The sequence below is a fragment of the Maylandia zebra genome, linkage group LG12, assembly GCF_041146795.1.
Source record: "Maylandia zebra isolate NMK-2024a linkage group LG12, Mzebra_GT3a, whole genome shotgun sequence".
Classification (NCBI taxonomy): Eukaryota; Metazoa; Chordata; class Actinopteri; order Cichliformes; family Cichlidae; genus Maylandia; species Maylandia zebra.
In genome coordinates, this window is record NC_135178.1 from 19,915,733 (window position 1) to 19,930,068 (window position 14,336).

The 14,336-nt window shown below is 43.3% G+C and overlaps 1 protein-coding gene across 3 annotated transcripts; it reads left to right on the forward strand.

The window, feature by feature from the left end:
- The first annotated feature begins 812 nt into the window (after positions 1–812).
- On the forward strand, positions 813–12,182 carry dnajb5 (DnaJ heat shock protein family (Hsp40) member B5). 3 transcript variants are annotated; one of them, XM_004544490.4, is made up of 5 exons: positions 813–1,398; positions 2,448–2,568; positions 3,769–4,032; positions 4,757–5,418; positions 10,188–12,182. In XM_004544490.4, the coding sequence occupies exons 3-5, from the start codon at positions 3,822–3,824 to the stop codon at positions 10,419–10,421; spliced, it is 1,107 nt and encodes a 368-aa protein (XP_004544547.1). In that variant the 5' UTR covers positions 813–1,398; positions 2,448–2,568; positions 3,769–3,821; the 3' UTR covers positions 10,422–12,182. The 3 variants fall into 3 exon arrangements, with proteins under 3 accessions (XP_004544547.1, XP_012772718.1, XP_004544548.1); XM_012917264.5 differs by lacking the exon at positions 813–1,398 and having other exon boundaries at positions 2,305–2,568; XM_004544491.5 differs by lacking the exons at positions 813–1,398; positions 2,448–2,568 and adding an exon at positions 2,973–3,116.
- The last annotated feature ends 2,154 nt before the right edge of the window (positions 12,183–14,336 follow it).

Below are 14,336 nucleotides of genomic sequence, written 5' to 3' on the forward strand. Positions count from 1 at the left end.
TGTTTTGAAAAAAGTACTCTTCCCCTATAAATAGAGCCTTTAAAAAGCAGGGGGTGTTGAAAATGAGCTTTTGTGTGCATGCATACATCCAGCATTTGACACCACCACTTCTGTCTCAGAGAAAAACCTCTCTTCGGGCAACTGTGGTCTCTATGGTTACTGGAAGGGTGGAAGTGAGAGAGGAGGTGGAGACGACGGGAGAAAAGAAGGGGAGGTGGGAGATGCTTGCAGACACTCACCGTCTCCTCTTGGCTCTCAAAAACGGCCTTCGGTGCGTTCTGTGAAGCCGTGTGTGTTTGTCTCTCACCGTCTAATTCGACCTTCTGTTCTCCCGTCTCTCAGCTCAGGTGGTGAAGTGCTGTGGAGTGGTCGGTACTAATGTGAGAGAGTTTGCTCTGGAAACATTAGCCTCATAAAATTTCTCCTCCCAAACCCATTCACCGTGTCCTCCATCCCATCCGACCCGCATACACATGCACATGCTCGGCGGGACCCGTTGCTGATATTCTTAGCAGACACATCACTGTCTGGCAGATCCCTGTGTCACCATGGAAACCCAGCATCACCCCGTTTCGGTGCACACTCAGCATCAGAGGAGCACGTGGATGAGCTCCCAGGCAGTCATCAATGGCTATTAGTTTGCAAACAAACACACACATGGTGCACGGCAGCAGAAATGTGACTCTGTTCTCTGAAAGCTCACCAGTTATGCAAGACCTCCTGCCTGTAATGAATAAGAATAGTCGATTGTGTAACCAGTTCAGTGATTTGATACAGACAGATGCAGATCTTCACCTAACCGGATGTTGCATTGCAGTCAGCTTCAACATGTTTCAGTGGCAGTCACATTCCCAAGCACGAATAGCACTCCACCACTAACCAGTTGTTCTTGTGGGACAGCTGCAATGGCTCAAAGTCCCTCCCCACTGCCAAAACACACACACCTATCGAGACGCACAGGAATGTCTCCCCAGTGCCCTGCACAGCTATACGCCAGTTCTCTTCGTGCTTGCTTTATTTTGAATGTTAAGCGTGTGTCAGACAGACTCCTCCATTGAGACGCCCACTTTTCTCGCACCTCCTCGCCAGTCCAGTGGGGAGTGATGACTCAAACCTAAATGAGCCTTTATTTCTCTCTCATTATCTCTCCCCGTCTCAATTCGACAAGAAGCGTTTCACCCTGCTGGGTGTACTTTCCTGTGCACTTAATGCTAAAAGTCATCAATAATGACTCAGACCTCCACATTACATGCAATTTTCTTCTACTTTTTTTTTTTTTAAAGCTAGGTAGGCTGCTCCTTGATCTGATCTGCACAAAGGAATATTTCTCCTTTGAGATGTGATGTGTGGAATGAAATCTCCCTGCAGTGAAAGACGGAAAAAAAAACTCCAAATAAGGTAAATTTTATTGAACAAGATCTATTTAATGTATCTCTGGGGATTTTAAGCACGTGGCCACCACTCTTCTCTACTGTTACCCACACTTTGTCTTTAGGTCCTACATCTGGTATCTGAGTTCATATTAATGTGAAGATTAATAGATTTCACATATTACAAGATGTGAAATCTTGTAATATCAGGTTCACTTGTACACAAGGACAGTCTAGGGGTCACTCTGAGCTTTAAGACCATTTGTCAACAGGTTTGGGTAAGTTTAACTATTTGTTTGGGAATCCTCACTAGTAAAGCACGTAACCTGATGAAGGCCTAAATGTGGATGCTTATTGCTTACTGATTTGTTCAAATTAAGACTTATTATATATACTTATATACTTATTCTAATAAGACATTATTTAGAAGCTGTGTATGTGTTGAATCTCTACCAAACATCAACCTTGATGGAGCCATTTTCACTCTCCAACAATCTCCAAGCAGCTCTGGGTCAAGGTTTGGGGTCAGATGGATTATTTTGGAAATGGCTAAACTTGGATTTATAATAATAGGTGAAAGGCTTAAAGGTTGGGAGGGAAAAAGGTAATCTGTGTTGGGGGTGAGGTTAAGTGTAAAAGTGAAAATATTAAAAATAAGATTTGGGTTGAGGATGTAATGGGTTTTTGAGGGATGGGAAAGCGTGAAAGTTGAGGTTTGGTGTTGAGAAAGTAGGATGTGACTGTGAATAGATGTTAACTTTTCACAAAGATAGAAGATGAAAATGCGTGTGTGGGGAAGAGGGGAGTCATCACATGACTCAGCAGTCAGTGTTTATACCGATTAAATCCAGGCACGACTGCAGGATCACACGCATTAACACACACCGCTTTCTTTTTCCTTTAAAAAGAAAAAAAATTAAAGAAAGGTATCAGGACGACGCCTGTCCAAATATGTCCACCCAAGCCCCAGACCTGCCAGCTTCGACTGCCCATAAATCAAAAAGTTAAACCAATGCCACTAATTTAACTTAATCCTAAATAGAAATCAGCCTGTGCTGTTTGTGTGTATGTGAGCAGACCCTGAACAAAGAGCGCTGCTGGCTGACAGAGGGTTGGGTCTGCTCTCCCGGCTGCAATTTTCAGACACAGGACCAGAATCGGAAACAAGGCAGCAGCAGCAGCAGGAGGAGCAGGCTCGGTAAGGAAATGTTTTGACGCTTTTTAAGGAAAAGCTTTCTATATTTGCGCAAATTTCAAAGTCGGGTGGACCAGAAAAGAACACGACTGCGGACGAGAAGCGGGGTTAGGTTTATCAACCATCACCAGAGTGAAAGGAGTTATTAAAAACCGAACACAGCCCCGTATCAAAGAAGTTACAATCACTTAGTAACTTTTTCATAGATTCCTTGCGCACCCATGCTTTAATCCATTTTTTAGAGAACGGTACCCTGCTTTTAAAAAATATATATTAGTATTATTATTATTACCCATGGTGGATGTGGACTCGAAGGTTCACGGACATTTGTCCGAGATTTTTCAGAGAAACGTCAGGGGGATCTCGGTGTTTGGTCACCGGTTATTTCAGAGCCAGTGATCCTCCCGGCGTCCTGACGTCAATTTATAAGGACCCAGCAGCATCAGAGCAGCAGGCAGGCAGACAGCAGGGGCTGAAGGGAAGAAAGACAGAGAGACGGGGAGAAGCCGGGCCATGCTGTTCTGATTCTTCATTAATTGCAAAGCTTCCTGGTAGGATTTTGCTTGTATTTCTTCTCACTGTCCATTTATTCGTTTTTTATTTTTTAGGCTTTTCCTTTCTGTCGGAATGTGAATCAGATTAAACCCGCTGTTGGTTTTTACAGTGGCACAAATAAAGCTGAAATTGTCACGCTAAAGGGTTTTTTTTTTTCCCGTGGGAGTGGGCTTTACTGTAATAGCGAACGGTTTCTGTAGCAGCAGATAGTCAGGGTGTTTTAGTGTTACAGATGAAACCAGGCTTTCCCCCTGCCGTGTGCGCTCCCGCTGTGTCCACCGCAGTGCTTCGGCGAAGCGCTTCTGCCTGTCCATTTGGGTTTTTATGCCCGGATGGTTAAACAAAACTGGGATGGAGGCAGATAATCATCACCATTATTATTAAAGTATTATCTATACCCTGCCTAACAGGCTGAGCTGGTCGCCAGAAGCCCTGTGATGAATTAGATGAAGGGGGATTCCTCGGCACTCTTGATTTTTCAGCAGTGAAAGCAGCACCTTCTATTTCCAGCTACAGCATCATTAAATAGTGTTCACAGTAAAACCCTAATGGATGCAGTCCACTCTGCACCTTTGCCAACTCAAATATAACCTCTCCTTCAGCGTAGTATCCATCTTAAGACTCTAAAGTAGTCTTGTATCTCACCAGTGACTGACAACAGCCTGAGCTGAAGAGGGGGTCCCATTCCTGAGAGTGCCAACATGGGGAAGGACTACTACAAGACCTTGGGCATCCCCAAGGGCTCCAACGAGGAGGAAATCAAGAAGGCCTACCGGCGCATGGCGCTCCGCTTTCACCCAGACAAGAACAAGGATCCTAGCGCAGAGGAGAAGTTCAAGGAGATCGCAGAAGCCTATGAGGTGCTGAGTGACCCCAAGAAGAGGGTGGTCTATGATCAGCTGGGAGAGGAAGGTAAGGAGAGGGTGTTCTGGATCATTTGAGTGCAAGGGGTCAGAGAGTGCAGGCTTTGTTAGTGAAGCCTTATTAAGCCGGGGTTATGATGGATTAAGTTGTTATTGAAATAGCTCAGGAACCATCTCATATCGCAGCTTGGTGGGTTTCAGTCACTGAAGTAATAATGCCGTCTCTTCCATGTTTTCATGTTTATGTGCTGGCACATGTTTAATTTTCTGTTGTTGTCTTCGGTGTCAACAACACTTACCAGCTCTAATACCTTATAGTCTACCTCAGCTGCCCGTAGAGTGTGTATGTAACTCTGTGTGCGTGTCTGTGTGGTGTGCTAGATGACAGACAGATGGCATAAGACTATTACGTGGTTCAGATATGAATAGCAGCGACTGCTGTAGTTTGCATTTGTGGGTGTTCTGTGCATGTGTCTCTGCTGAAAACGTGTGCGTGTAAGTGTGTGTTTCTGTGCGAGTGTGTTGGATGGAGTGACCTGAGTTTCTCCAACAGCAGTGCTTTTGGAAGACCGGTGATGCTGTGGGATTTTTCCCACCTACGCGGGCACCACTCTTCTCTCTACTGTTACCCACACTTTGTGTTTAGGTCCTACGTCTGGTATCTGAATTCATATTATTGTGTGTATTTTGGCTGGTGGGTGTTTGAGTGTGTGCATGTGAGGTCTCACGTTCTTGTTCTCTTTCTCTCACTCTCTTTTTTTTAAATCTCTCAGGCTTAAAAACAGGAGGCAGCAGCTCTTCGGGTCCTCCCGGAAGTTCATCGTACCACTACACTTTTCATGGAGATCCCCATGCCACCTTTGCCTCCTTCTTCGGTGGCTCCAACCCCTTTGATATGTTTTTCGGCTCCAACCGCAGTCACAGTCGCTCCAACGGCTTTTCCTTCCACAACGACCACAGCAATGACACGGAGCAGGACGCGGAAATGGACGAGGATGATCCCTTTACCCATTTTGGGAGGCAGTTTGGCTTTCCGGGGGGGATGAACAATGGCTTCCCAGGGGAAGGCCGCAGGAGGAGAGGCGTACCATCAGAGCGCCTCGGGACCAACCGAAAGCAGCAGGATCCTCCGGTCGTCCACGAGCTGAAGGTCTCGCTGGAAGAGATCTTCCACGGCTGCACCAAGCGCATGAAGATCACGCGCCGCAGGTTGAACCCAGACGGACGGAGCATGAGGACGGAGGACAAGATCCTCAACATTGTCATCAAGAAAGGCTGGAAGGAGGGGACCAAGATTACTTTCCCAAAGGAAGGGGACGAGACCCCTGAGAACATTCCCGCCGACATAGCGTTTGTGCTTAAAGACAAAGGGCACGCCCACTTCAAAAGAGACGGTTCCAACATAATCTATAACTGCAAGATCAGCCTAAAAGAGGTGCGCCTGTCTCCTTCGATTTAACCTCCCTCTCTCATCTGTCTTGTCTTCTGATTTTCCCTCTGTCACCAGTTGAACTCTCTTTGTTGCTGTTCTACATGTAGTTGTAGATAATGCTGCCAAGCTTCTGATGTTGATTCCCAGTGGAGCAGTCCCAGGTTAATTTTTAATGAAGATGTGCAAAGTTTGAACTAAAAATACAAATTATTCATGTCATTCAGCCCAGAGAGGTGTGTCTGTAATTTAACAGTGCTGGGTGGGTGGTCATATCAAACATACCAAGGTGGGAGAGTGTGTGCATCAGAGTCTCTGCCACTGCAATGTGATAGAGGAAGCCAGAATGTGGTGTATTTGTGCGACTGGCACAAAGCCATTATCCTCACTTGTTCTGCACACTGTATGAAAACATATGCATCAATACATAAATAGACACACAAGCACAAAGCTGCACACAAGCAAGTGTGTGTGCACACACTCTCCATCTTCAAGCGTATTTGCCAACACACTCCGTTAAAGACGGATTGCAGTGTGACATTGGTGATGATCCAGGCTGTTATTACTGTGACTGGCAGGACATTTAATTAGAGGGCAGAGAGTCCAGCACCAGCTCTGCTCTGGCTCTATATTAGACAAACTTTAATGTTTCTAATAGCGTTGCCACTCACTGGCCTGCTCTCGACGTGATCTGCTGCTTAATGGCAGGTGTTCTCAAATAGCTGGAGATGTCAGGGGAGATGTTGTTTTTACTCAACTCGGGCCTGTGTTTTTTGTTTTTTTTTTTGTTTTGTTTTTTTAGCAGGTTTCCTCTAAAAGCAGCACTGACTCTCGCACCGTGCAGTTAATGCGCTGGAAAATAAGTGCGTCTGCACACGGAAAGACAATGAAGCCTAAGTTGACGAGAGCACATTAGAGTTTGTTGAGTCACATTAAGCAGGGGATGGTACTTGATCAAACCAGCACAGTGATTAGGTTTGCACTGCAGAACTCCCACAGCTAAAACCCTCTGCTCCCACAGCAGCCAGATAAGAGACTTAATTTCTGACGCAGCTAAAGTTGAGATGAGGAAGCGAAGGGGAACTGTGGCTGGGATGTGTGTCGGGGGGGTATCTAGGGAATATTAGGGAAGTGGGTCAGATGATTCAGTATCCAAAGCAAATAAGAGCTCATATTCCACTGCTCTCTTGAAGATGTGATGCTAAATACTGCAGTAAAATCACAGCACCAGATGCATGCCGCATGCTAGAAAACCTACCACGCATAATGTGGCAAATGTTATCCAGTTCTTCAGTAGAGAATATAGCTTCACGAATCAGATGATTGATTATATTAGCAAAAATCTCTGCAAGTGCTCATTACAAAGTAAAAACCAAAAGGGGTGAGACTGAGGCATGCTGATATTTGCAATCGCCTTTCTGAAGCAGGTATCTCTATTTAGTCATATTTTTGGCTGCTGTATGAGTCTCCAGATATTTGGCTGTTCAGTTTTGCTTTCTGCCTGAAGCATGCCCTGATCAGCGGCTCAGTTTAGTGTCTCCAAGTTTGTTTGGCTATGCTATAAACTCCTGGGAGACATTAGCAGAGGTAACATTCAGCCCCGCTGTCTTTTCACAGTTACAGTCAGAAGCAATTTGAGAGTTTACCTCAAATATGACACACTGGCTTCCCTGAAACCAGTCTATATTGGGATCTGTAGGTAGGCTCTATGGCAATAATGAAGCCTCTGAGTTGTCTAGCTCCTGTCATTGCTGTAAAATCCACATCCAGGACAACTGTAGCTGCTGGGCTCTGAAGGCAGCGTGGACAGCTTTTTTGCAGCTCTCTGGCAAATAACTGCTGAATCTATGGGAGTAAGACAGCATTTGCATTTTGCAGCATCTGTTGTGTGTAGCATTAGCAACCAGTATTTCAGGACAGGCTCTGTGACAGGCGGCCCACACTTGTAAGGACACTTCGGACTATGAGCACGCCTTAAGCTGGCTCTGACAGCTAAATGTAACAAAACTGTTGGGTTTTAACAGTGAAAGTTAACATTAGCATATGGCCCTCAGTAATACAAGTCTAGAAAATGTTCTTTCAAATATAGCAAAAAGTGACTGTGTGTCTGTGTCAGTTTCTAAAGCCTTGTCTGTGCTGAGGCTTACGCAATCAGTGGGCCCTCGGATCAGCTGGCAATGTGTGTTGAGCGTCATGGCAACCTGTCTGTGTGCGAGACGTGTGTTAGTCAATGGAGCTGTCCATAACTGAAGGATGAGCCACTGCTCTCCACTGCAGTCAAAGAAATCACCCTCTAATGTATGTGATGGGTTAAAGGATGATGATGATGTCATGGCTGGAAAACTTGGTCCTGTGAAGCAGCTGCTCTCCAGGCCACATTTACACCCCAGTTTCTTTTCAAAGAAACAGGCACAGCCTGAAAATCTTCCAATTAGTACAATAGTGTCTAAGCGCATGGATTGGATCTTGGAGCTATTATTCTGGGCAAAAATCACAATTACACCAGAAGGGGATAGAATTTATACATCTCTAGCTATTGAGTATCTTAATCCTTCAGGGATTTGATCTTTTATGATACCCAGGTGATATAAGTGATCTCCCTTTTTATATCTAGCACCACTATAGTTACCTGTACTAGATGCACACTCACTGCTTTATTAGGTAGGTATGTAGTACTGGATTGGACACGCTTTTGGTTTGCTATAAGTCTGCTGGAAACAGAGGTGCTGGAGATTTTAGTCCATATTGACATGACAGCATCAGACAGATACTGCAGATTTGTCAGCTGCACATCCATGATATGAAATCCAGTTCCACAACATCCCAGAGCCACTATGTTGGATTGAGAAAGCCATTTGAGTACAGTGTTTAAGAATCCTGTATTAGATTATTTGAGCTTTGTGACATGGTGTGTTATCCTGCTGGAAGCAGCCATCAGAAGACGGGCATACTGTGGTCATAAAGGGATGGCTGTGGTTTAAGTGATGCTCAGTGGGTACAAGCCCAAAGTGTGCCAGGAAAATATCTCCCACACCAGCAGCGTGAACGGTTAATAAAAGGAAGGATGAATCCATGCTTTCATGTTGTTCATGCCAAATTTGGACCCTACCATGTGAATATCGTGCCATAAATAGAGATTTATCAGACTGAATGTTTTTCCATTCTTCTATTGTTCAATTTTGGTGAGCCCTTGTAAATTGTAGCTTTAGTTTTTTGTTCTTAGCTGACATGAGTGTGGTGTTCCTGCTGCTGTAGCCCATCTGCTTCAAGGTACAATGCGTTGTGCATTCAGAGATGCTCTCTTGCATACCTTATTTGTAATGCGTGGTTATTTGAGTTGTTTTTTCCTTCTTATTAGATCAAAGCACTTCTCTGCTGATCTCTGGCTTCGACAAGACATTTTCACTCAGAAAACTGACACTCACTGGATATTTTCTCTTTTTTGGAACACGGCCTGTAAACACTAGGGATGGTTGTGTTGGAAAATCCCAGTAGATCAGCAGTTTCTGAAATATTCAGACCAGCCTGTCTGACAGCAACAACCACGTGTCACGTTCAGAGTCATTTAAATCACATTTCTTCCTCATTCTGATGCTCTGTTTGAACTGCAAATGCATTGAGTTGCTGCCATATCTAATAAAGTGGCTGGTGAGTGTATTTCATCAGCCTTAGCTGTAAATGCATTTAAAAGTAGCACAGTAACAATAGCAACATGCTGTTAAAATTGGTCTATACCTGATGAACAGTAACATTTTTTTATCTCCTCGGCTAAAGGTTAATGGAGCCAGTAACAAATGGCATAAGAAAGCCGACCCTTTAACAACTTTAAAATGTTTAATTTTAATTTCTATATCTTTCTTTGTCTTAGAGTAGTTTGAGGAATCTCCAAATTAAGCTTCTGTCTCCCCGTCTTCATTATTTAACCTAACCCTTTAGCTCACAGTGAATTCTACTGCTGGTCATTCTCACTGGTTTTCTCTCTCTTTTCCACACTTTTTTATAGTATTTATTTACTGTTTTATTTGTAGTGATGTATTTTTCAAGTGTTATATTTAAAGAAAAAAGAAAAGGGAAGTCCATTCACACTGTTGTGGATTTAAATAGTTCTTTCCATTAAGTGCAAATCTGGTGAATGATGCTCACTGGAAAGCCTGTGAAGTCGTGATAACCGGAAAGTCTCTGTGTTTAGTTTAGCGCTCTCTACACGGACTGGATGCATCAGGCACTGTGATAAGGAGGTGAGGCATGTGAGTGAGTGTGCGTCTGTGCATGTGTGTGTTTGTGTGCATGTGGGGATCTGACAGGCCCTCCAACTATTTACGAGCTCAGCCGATTCCTGCCTCACTTCATTAGTCCCAGCTATGAGACCGTTGCTAAAATTAGTCCCCTGTGCAATGTGGGGCCCTGCAATGCTGACACACTTACACACACTCCCTAACACACATGCGCACACACACACACACACACACACACACACACACTTGCAAACAAAGACTAGAAAACTTTCCCACTGCCAAGTCATGTTTTCCTAAATGTTCCTGTTCCAAATACTGCTCTTTCGACCCCCGCAGTGCTGTCAGTACAACTTCTTTTCTTCACATACTTTTACACACACCACACCGAAAGCACAACAAATACTGCCTCCCGATAGCGTACTGGGGGAAGATATGAACACTGCAGACTTTAACGAAACATTACATCACCGAGATATTCATGGATTTGGCATTTTATTCCTATTAATGATATTAACCCTTTCAATCTCCTCTCTTCTCCAGGCGTTGTGTGGCTGCACAGTTAGCATTCCCACGCTGGAAAACCGCGTTATCTCCCTCCCTTGTCACGACATCATCAAGCCAGGGACGGTGAAACGACTCAGAGGCGAAGGCCTGCCTTTTCCAAAGAACCCTTCACAGCGTGGTGACCTCATCGTGGAGTTTTCGGTCCGTTTTCCCGACAGGATCCCCCCTCAGTCCAGAGAAATTATCAGACAACACCTCCCCCAGTCCTAGAAAGACACATCTCTAACTCCTCCACCACAAACTCCAGACTAAACCTGAGGAAAAAAACTACACTCCTTCATCTACTCCTTCTTTGTTTGTAGTTACCCTCATGTCCCTGTGAATGAATACAGCTTTGAACATGTGCTGTGATAATTTAGGGACTTCACAAAAGGAAGAATGGCAGTATCAGGATGTAAAGTACTCATATTTATTTTGTCTTTCAGCCCAAACGCGCGCGCACACAGACACACACAGACCCACAAATACATACACACAAGCACCCTGAGCAGCAGAGCGGTGCTGAGGATGGGCTCAGCACGATTCTGGTTTTTAAGGGAACCTCTTTTCTTAACTGTTTTATACGGATTTATCAGTGGTTTTATATGCCGTCCGACTCTGATCCTCGTCTTTTTGTGATAGGATAAAGCGTGAAATATTTTATAACAAGAACAGGATTTTGTTTTCCAAACATGTCAAAAAAGGATTGCTTAATGTTTACATTAAGTGTACCAGCAGCTTCAGTGGTTTTTAGCATAGCCTTTCCTTTGGCACATGCCAGAGTTTTTCTTCTTTTTTCTCCCCCATGCTTTCAATCTAATAAAGAATTATGCTTGAAAATCTGTAGGCCATTAGTATGATCTGTCTCCCCTAAAATATCCCTAGACGTGCAGTGCCACAGAGCTCTAAAAACTCTTGCATTACTCCAATAATATTAGCATAGTTTAGCTGCAATGGAAGAATCTGGGAATGACAATCACGTAACTGTAACAGCAGTGTAAGTTTAGATATCTGCACATAATATCGGTGCTTTCCCTTCTGAGCTGTGAACTGAATAGCCTGGCTCAATATCTGAGGGACATTTAGGTGCCTTAGCCCGGTGTCACACCACATATGTGAACACACATACAGGTCACACTATAATAAAGACAAATAGCCATGAACACAACACATGATGCCCTATGCTGTGTTAGGCGTTACCACCAGGACCTGGTAATTTTAAAAAAACGGTAAGCAAGCTATGTAAAGTAATTCACCTTACTGTACTGTATGTAAGAAGGATCATTTATAGGAAGTGATTTGATACAAGACTGATGATTTTTGCCAATTCGTCTTTGTAAAGTGCCATACAAGTAATTGCTGGATTTCCCAGAGGAATGCAAGCGTGACGTTAGACCGATTCCTGTGGGAAAGCCAGCTTTGTTGTGGGATATTCTGCTTTCTCTTGTGGCATTTGAAGGCCATGTCTCGGTGCTACTGTGAGCAATGCCAAAAAGTAGACCGCATTGTTGTCTACTTTTTTGGTTACATGGAGTCCTCAGTTTCCGATGTGATAAATGCCTCTGTTCCCTAACAGCTGTACATCAAACGTTACAAACTGTACGTAGTGCAAATAGAAAAACTGTTCTCTGTCTCAGCTGCAGGGGACGCCCTTGAGCTCTTCCTCGCTGTAATTTGCAGCAGTGGTGAGAATATGTGTGGGTTATGCTGACAGTCCTAGTAGGTCGAATAAATGAGGTGTACAGGAAAATATTTGAATGCTTCGTGTTTGATAAATTCTCTTTTATATTGTGAAAGACAAAACTATAAGATATGTTGTTGTTTTTTCTCTTTGGGGAGAGACTTGAATGACTTGTGTGATGGTCCTGTGGCAACAACCAGGCTTAACAAGTGCTGCTGCTGCTAATCAAAGACTCACTTACACTGCTTATTGTGCATATGCCAATATCTATGAATTTTTCAAAATGAAAACAAATAAACCAAATGTGTGAAGTTTGCTTCATTTTCATTTATTGCTGCTTGAGAACAAGTACCAGTTCCTAATAACATTCACCTCAAAGTGCTTTACAGTCTAAGAAAAACTGATAATCTCAGAACTCCTATGAGCAAGCACTTGGCAACAGTGGGAAAGAAGAAAACCTCAAGGAGGGGGGAGGAGAAAAGACCAACATGCAACATTATATAAGATTAAAACCTTTCTCAGCGCACAACAGCAACAACAAACATACCTTAACCTGTTAATTTTGCCTCTTTTACACCACCACAGTGGAGTTTAAACCAGGCATAAAGATGTTTGAAGTGCAGATTCTCTGATTTCATTAAAGGGGTTTTACAAAACACCTCCATTCACTGCTTAACAATTATGACCATTGGCTGACAACCAGTTTCATGTCCAACTGAGGCCTGTTTTCTCATTATTCCAGGATAAACCGTAATATGAGATCCAAGGATATATTGATGGAAATGAAGGAGGATGCCATAAGACTGAAAAACCAAATACGAGTAGTTTTCACTGTGTTGTAGACCTTCTGTATTTATTTTCATAATCAAATGTAGACGTTTGAAGAATAGGCCTACCAGAGAGTGTTCTTGACTTTGTTAGATGTTGTTTCTCTTAACCATGCACACAATTCTGTCTTTGAGCACCATATTTGTCTCCTGTGGTACCTCAAGCAAGTTCATCACTTGGAGTCCATTCCAACTCCATATCTTCTATCTGCACCATTTATCATTAAATAACAAAGGAACAGATCTCACCTGGCCATGAAACTGCGTGTCAGACGATAATTTTTAAGTATTGGAAAATGGGAGACTATAAATGGCTGTAATTTCTTAAAAGTTAATGCAATACTTTTGTAAAATGCTTTGAGTTAAAGCTAAAAATTTGCACTTCAGTCACACTGTTCGAGTTCTGTTTGATCTGAAATCTTCTGTGGTTGCGTACAGAGGCAAGAGTGGACAGCATAGAAAGACATTCACGGGTATGACCAATTTAGAATCGTTACTTAAGTTTGACGAATGTTATTCGGACCCTCAGGAGTACCATGCAGGCACAGGGAAAACATGCAAGCTCCACACAGAAAGGCCCCAGCCATCCAACATGAACCAGTAACTGTCTTGTTAACCACTTTACCACCGTGACACCTGCCTGTCCTTACCTTGCTTGCAAAGTTAAAATTGTTGGGTTTTGTGTATTTGTATTTTTGCTTTGCGCATGAAGGCCACTGTAATACATTTATCTGACAGTTTTTATTACAGTTGTAAGGTTAACAAGATCCATCAAGATTTGTTCGTGTAATCTTCAGTCATGGTTTTGTTTAACTTCATGTTTGAAGACTAAATTATCCGACATTTCTTTAGAGAAAATAGTCAAAAGAATGTAAACAAATCTCTGTATCAAAACTATTTTTTCATCTTCCCTGCTGCATTCATCTTCTCAGACGTAGATAGATGGATAGATTATTGATTTGATTGGGCATTTAAGGTTAGCAAGATCAAAACTGGAATAAGACTCCAAATTCTGAAAGTAATATGGAAGTAAAAATTGAGCAGCCACCAGCACCTCTAAACAAATAAATCTGCCTTGTGACCCTGGTCATGAATGTTTAACAGTGTGCATGGTGGAATTTGGACATTTTCCATCAGCCGTAGTTACAGATAAACATATGAAGACAGACTGACCTCAGCGTGCTAAAATTCTGATGGACTCAACCTTCAACTGATCACTGGTTCATCTTCTGAAGCAATTCCAGGTACGAGAAGAAAGACTTTTTATTCAAATGCTGGTTGTGTTTGATGGTTACTGGTTTAAATGTTTTCTCCTGCACCCTGGGCAGAGCAAAGGGAAGGTGATCTGTGCTGGGAGATCACGCGAAACAACTGCAGTGCCTGATGAGCAAAGTCTGTGTGTGCGCCCCACATGTTGAGGATAAAACAGGCAATTAGTGAACCATGGAAAGGCTGCCTGAGATGTGCTCCAGTAACTCTGCACTGTGACGAATGGCATCTAGCCGCATCAGCCATTTCTTGCGACGGGGCTGAGTTCACAAAGAGTTTATATTTTCACCGAAACACAGTTTTAAGCTCAAATGGCAAAAGAACAGCTAATAACAGAAAAGTGGGTCAGCAAGCAAGACGATTGCTTGT

What these genes read in the sequence shown, in the direction of transcription:
- dnajb5 (XM_004544490.4), top strand. Translation starts at nt 3,822, where the DNA reads ATGGGGAAGGACTACTACAAGACCTTGGGCATCCCCAAGGGCTCCAAC. An exon ending in TGATCAGCTGGGAGAGGAAG is followed by an intron (nt 4,033 to 4,756) that starts GTAAGGAGAGGG and finishes TAAATCTCTCAG; the next exon opens with GCTTAAAAACAGGAGGCAGC. An exon ending in GCAAGATCAGCCTAAAAGAG is followed by an intron (nt 5,419 to 10,187) that starts GTGCGCCTGTCT and finishes TCTCTTCTCCAG; the next exon opens with GCGTTGTGTGGCTGCACAGT.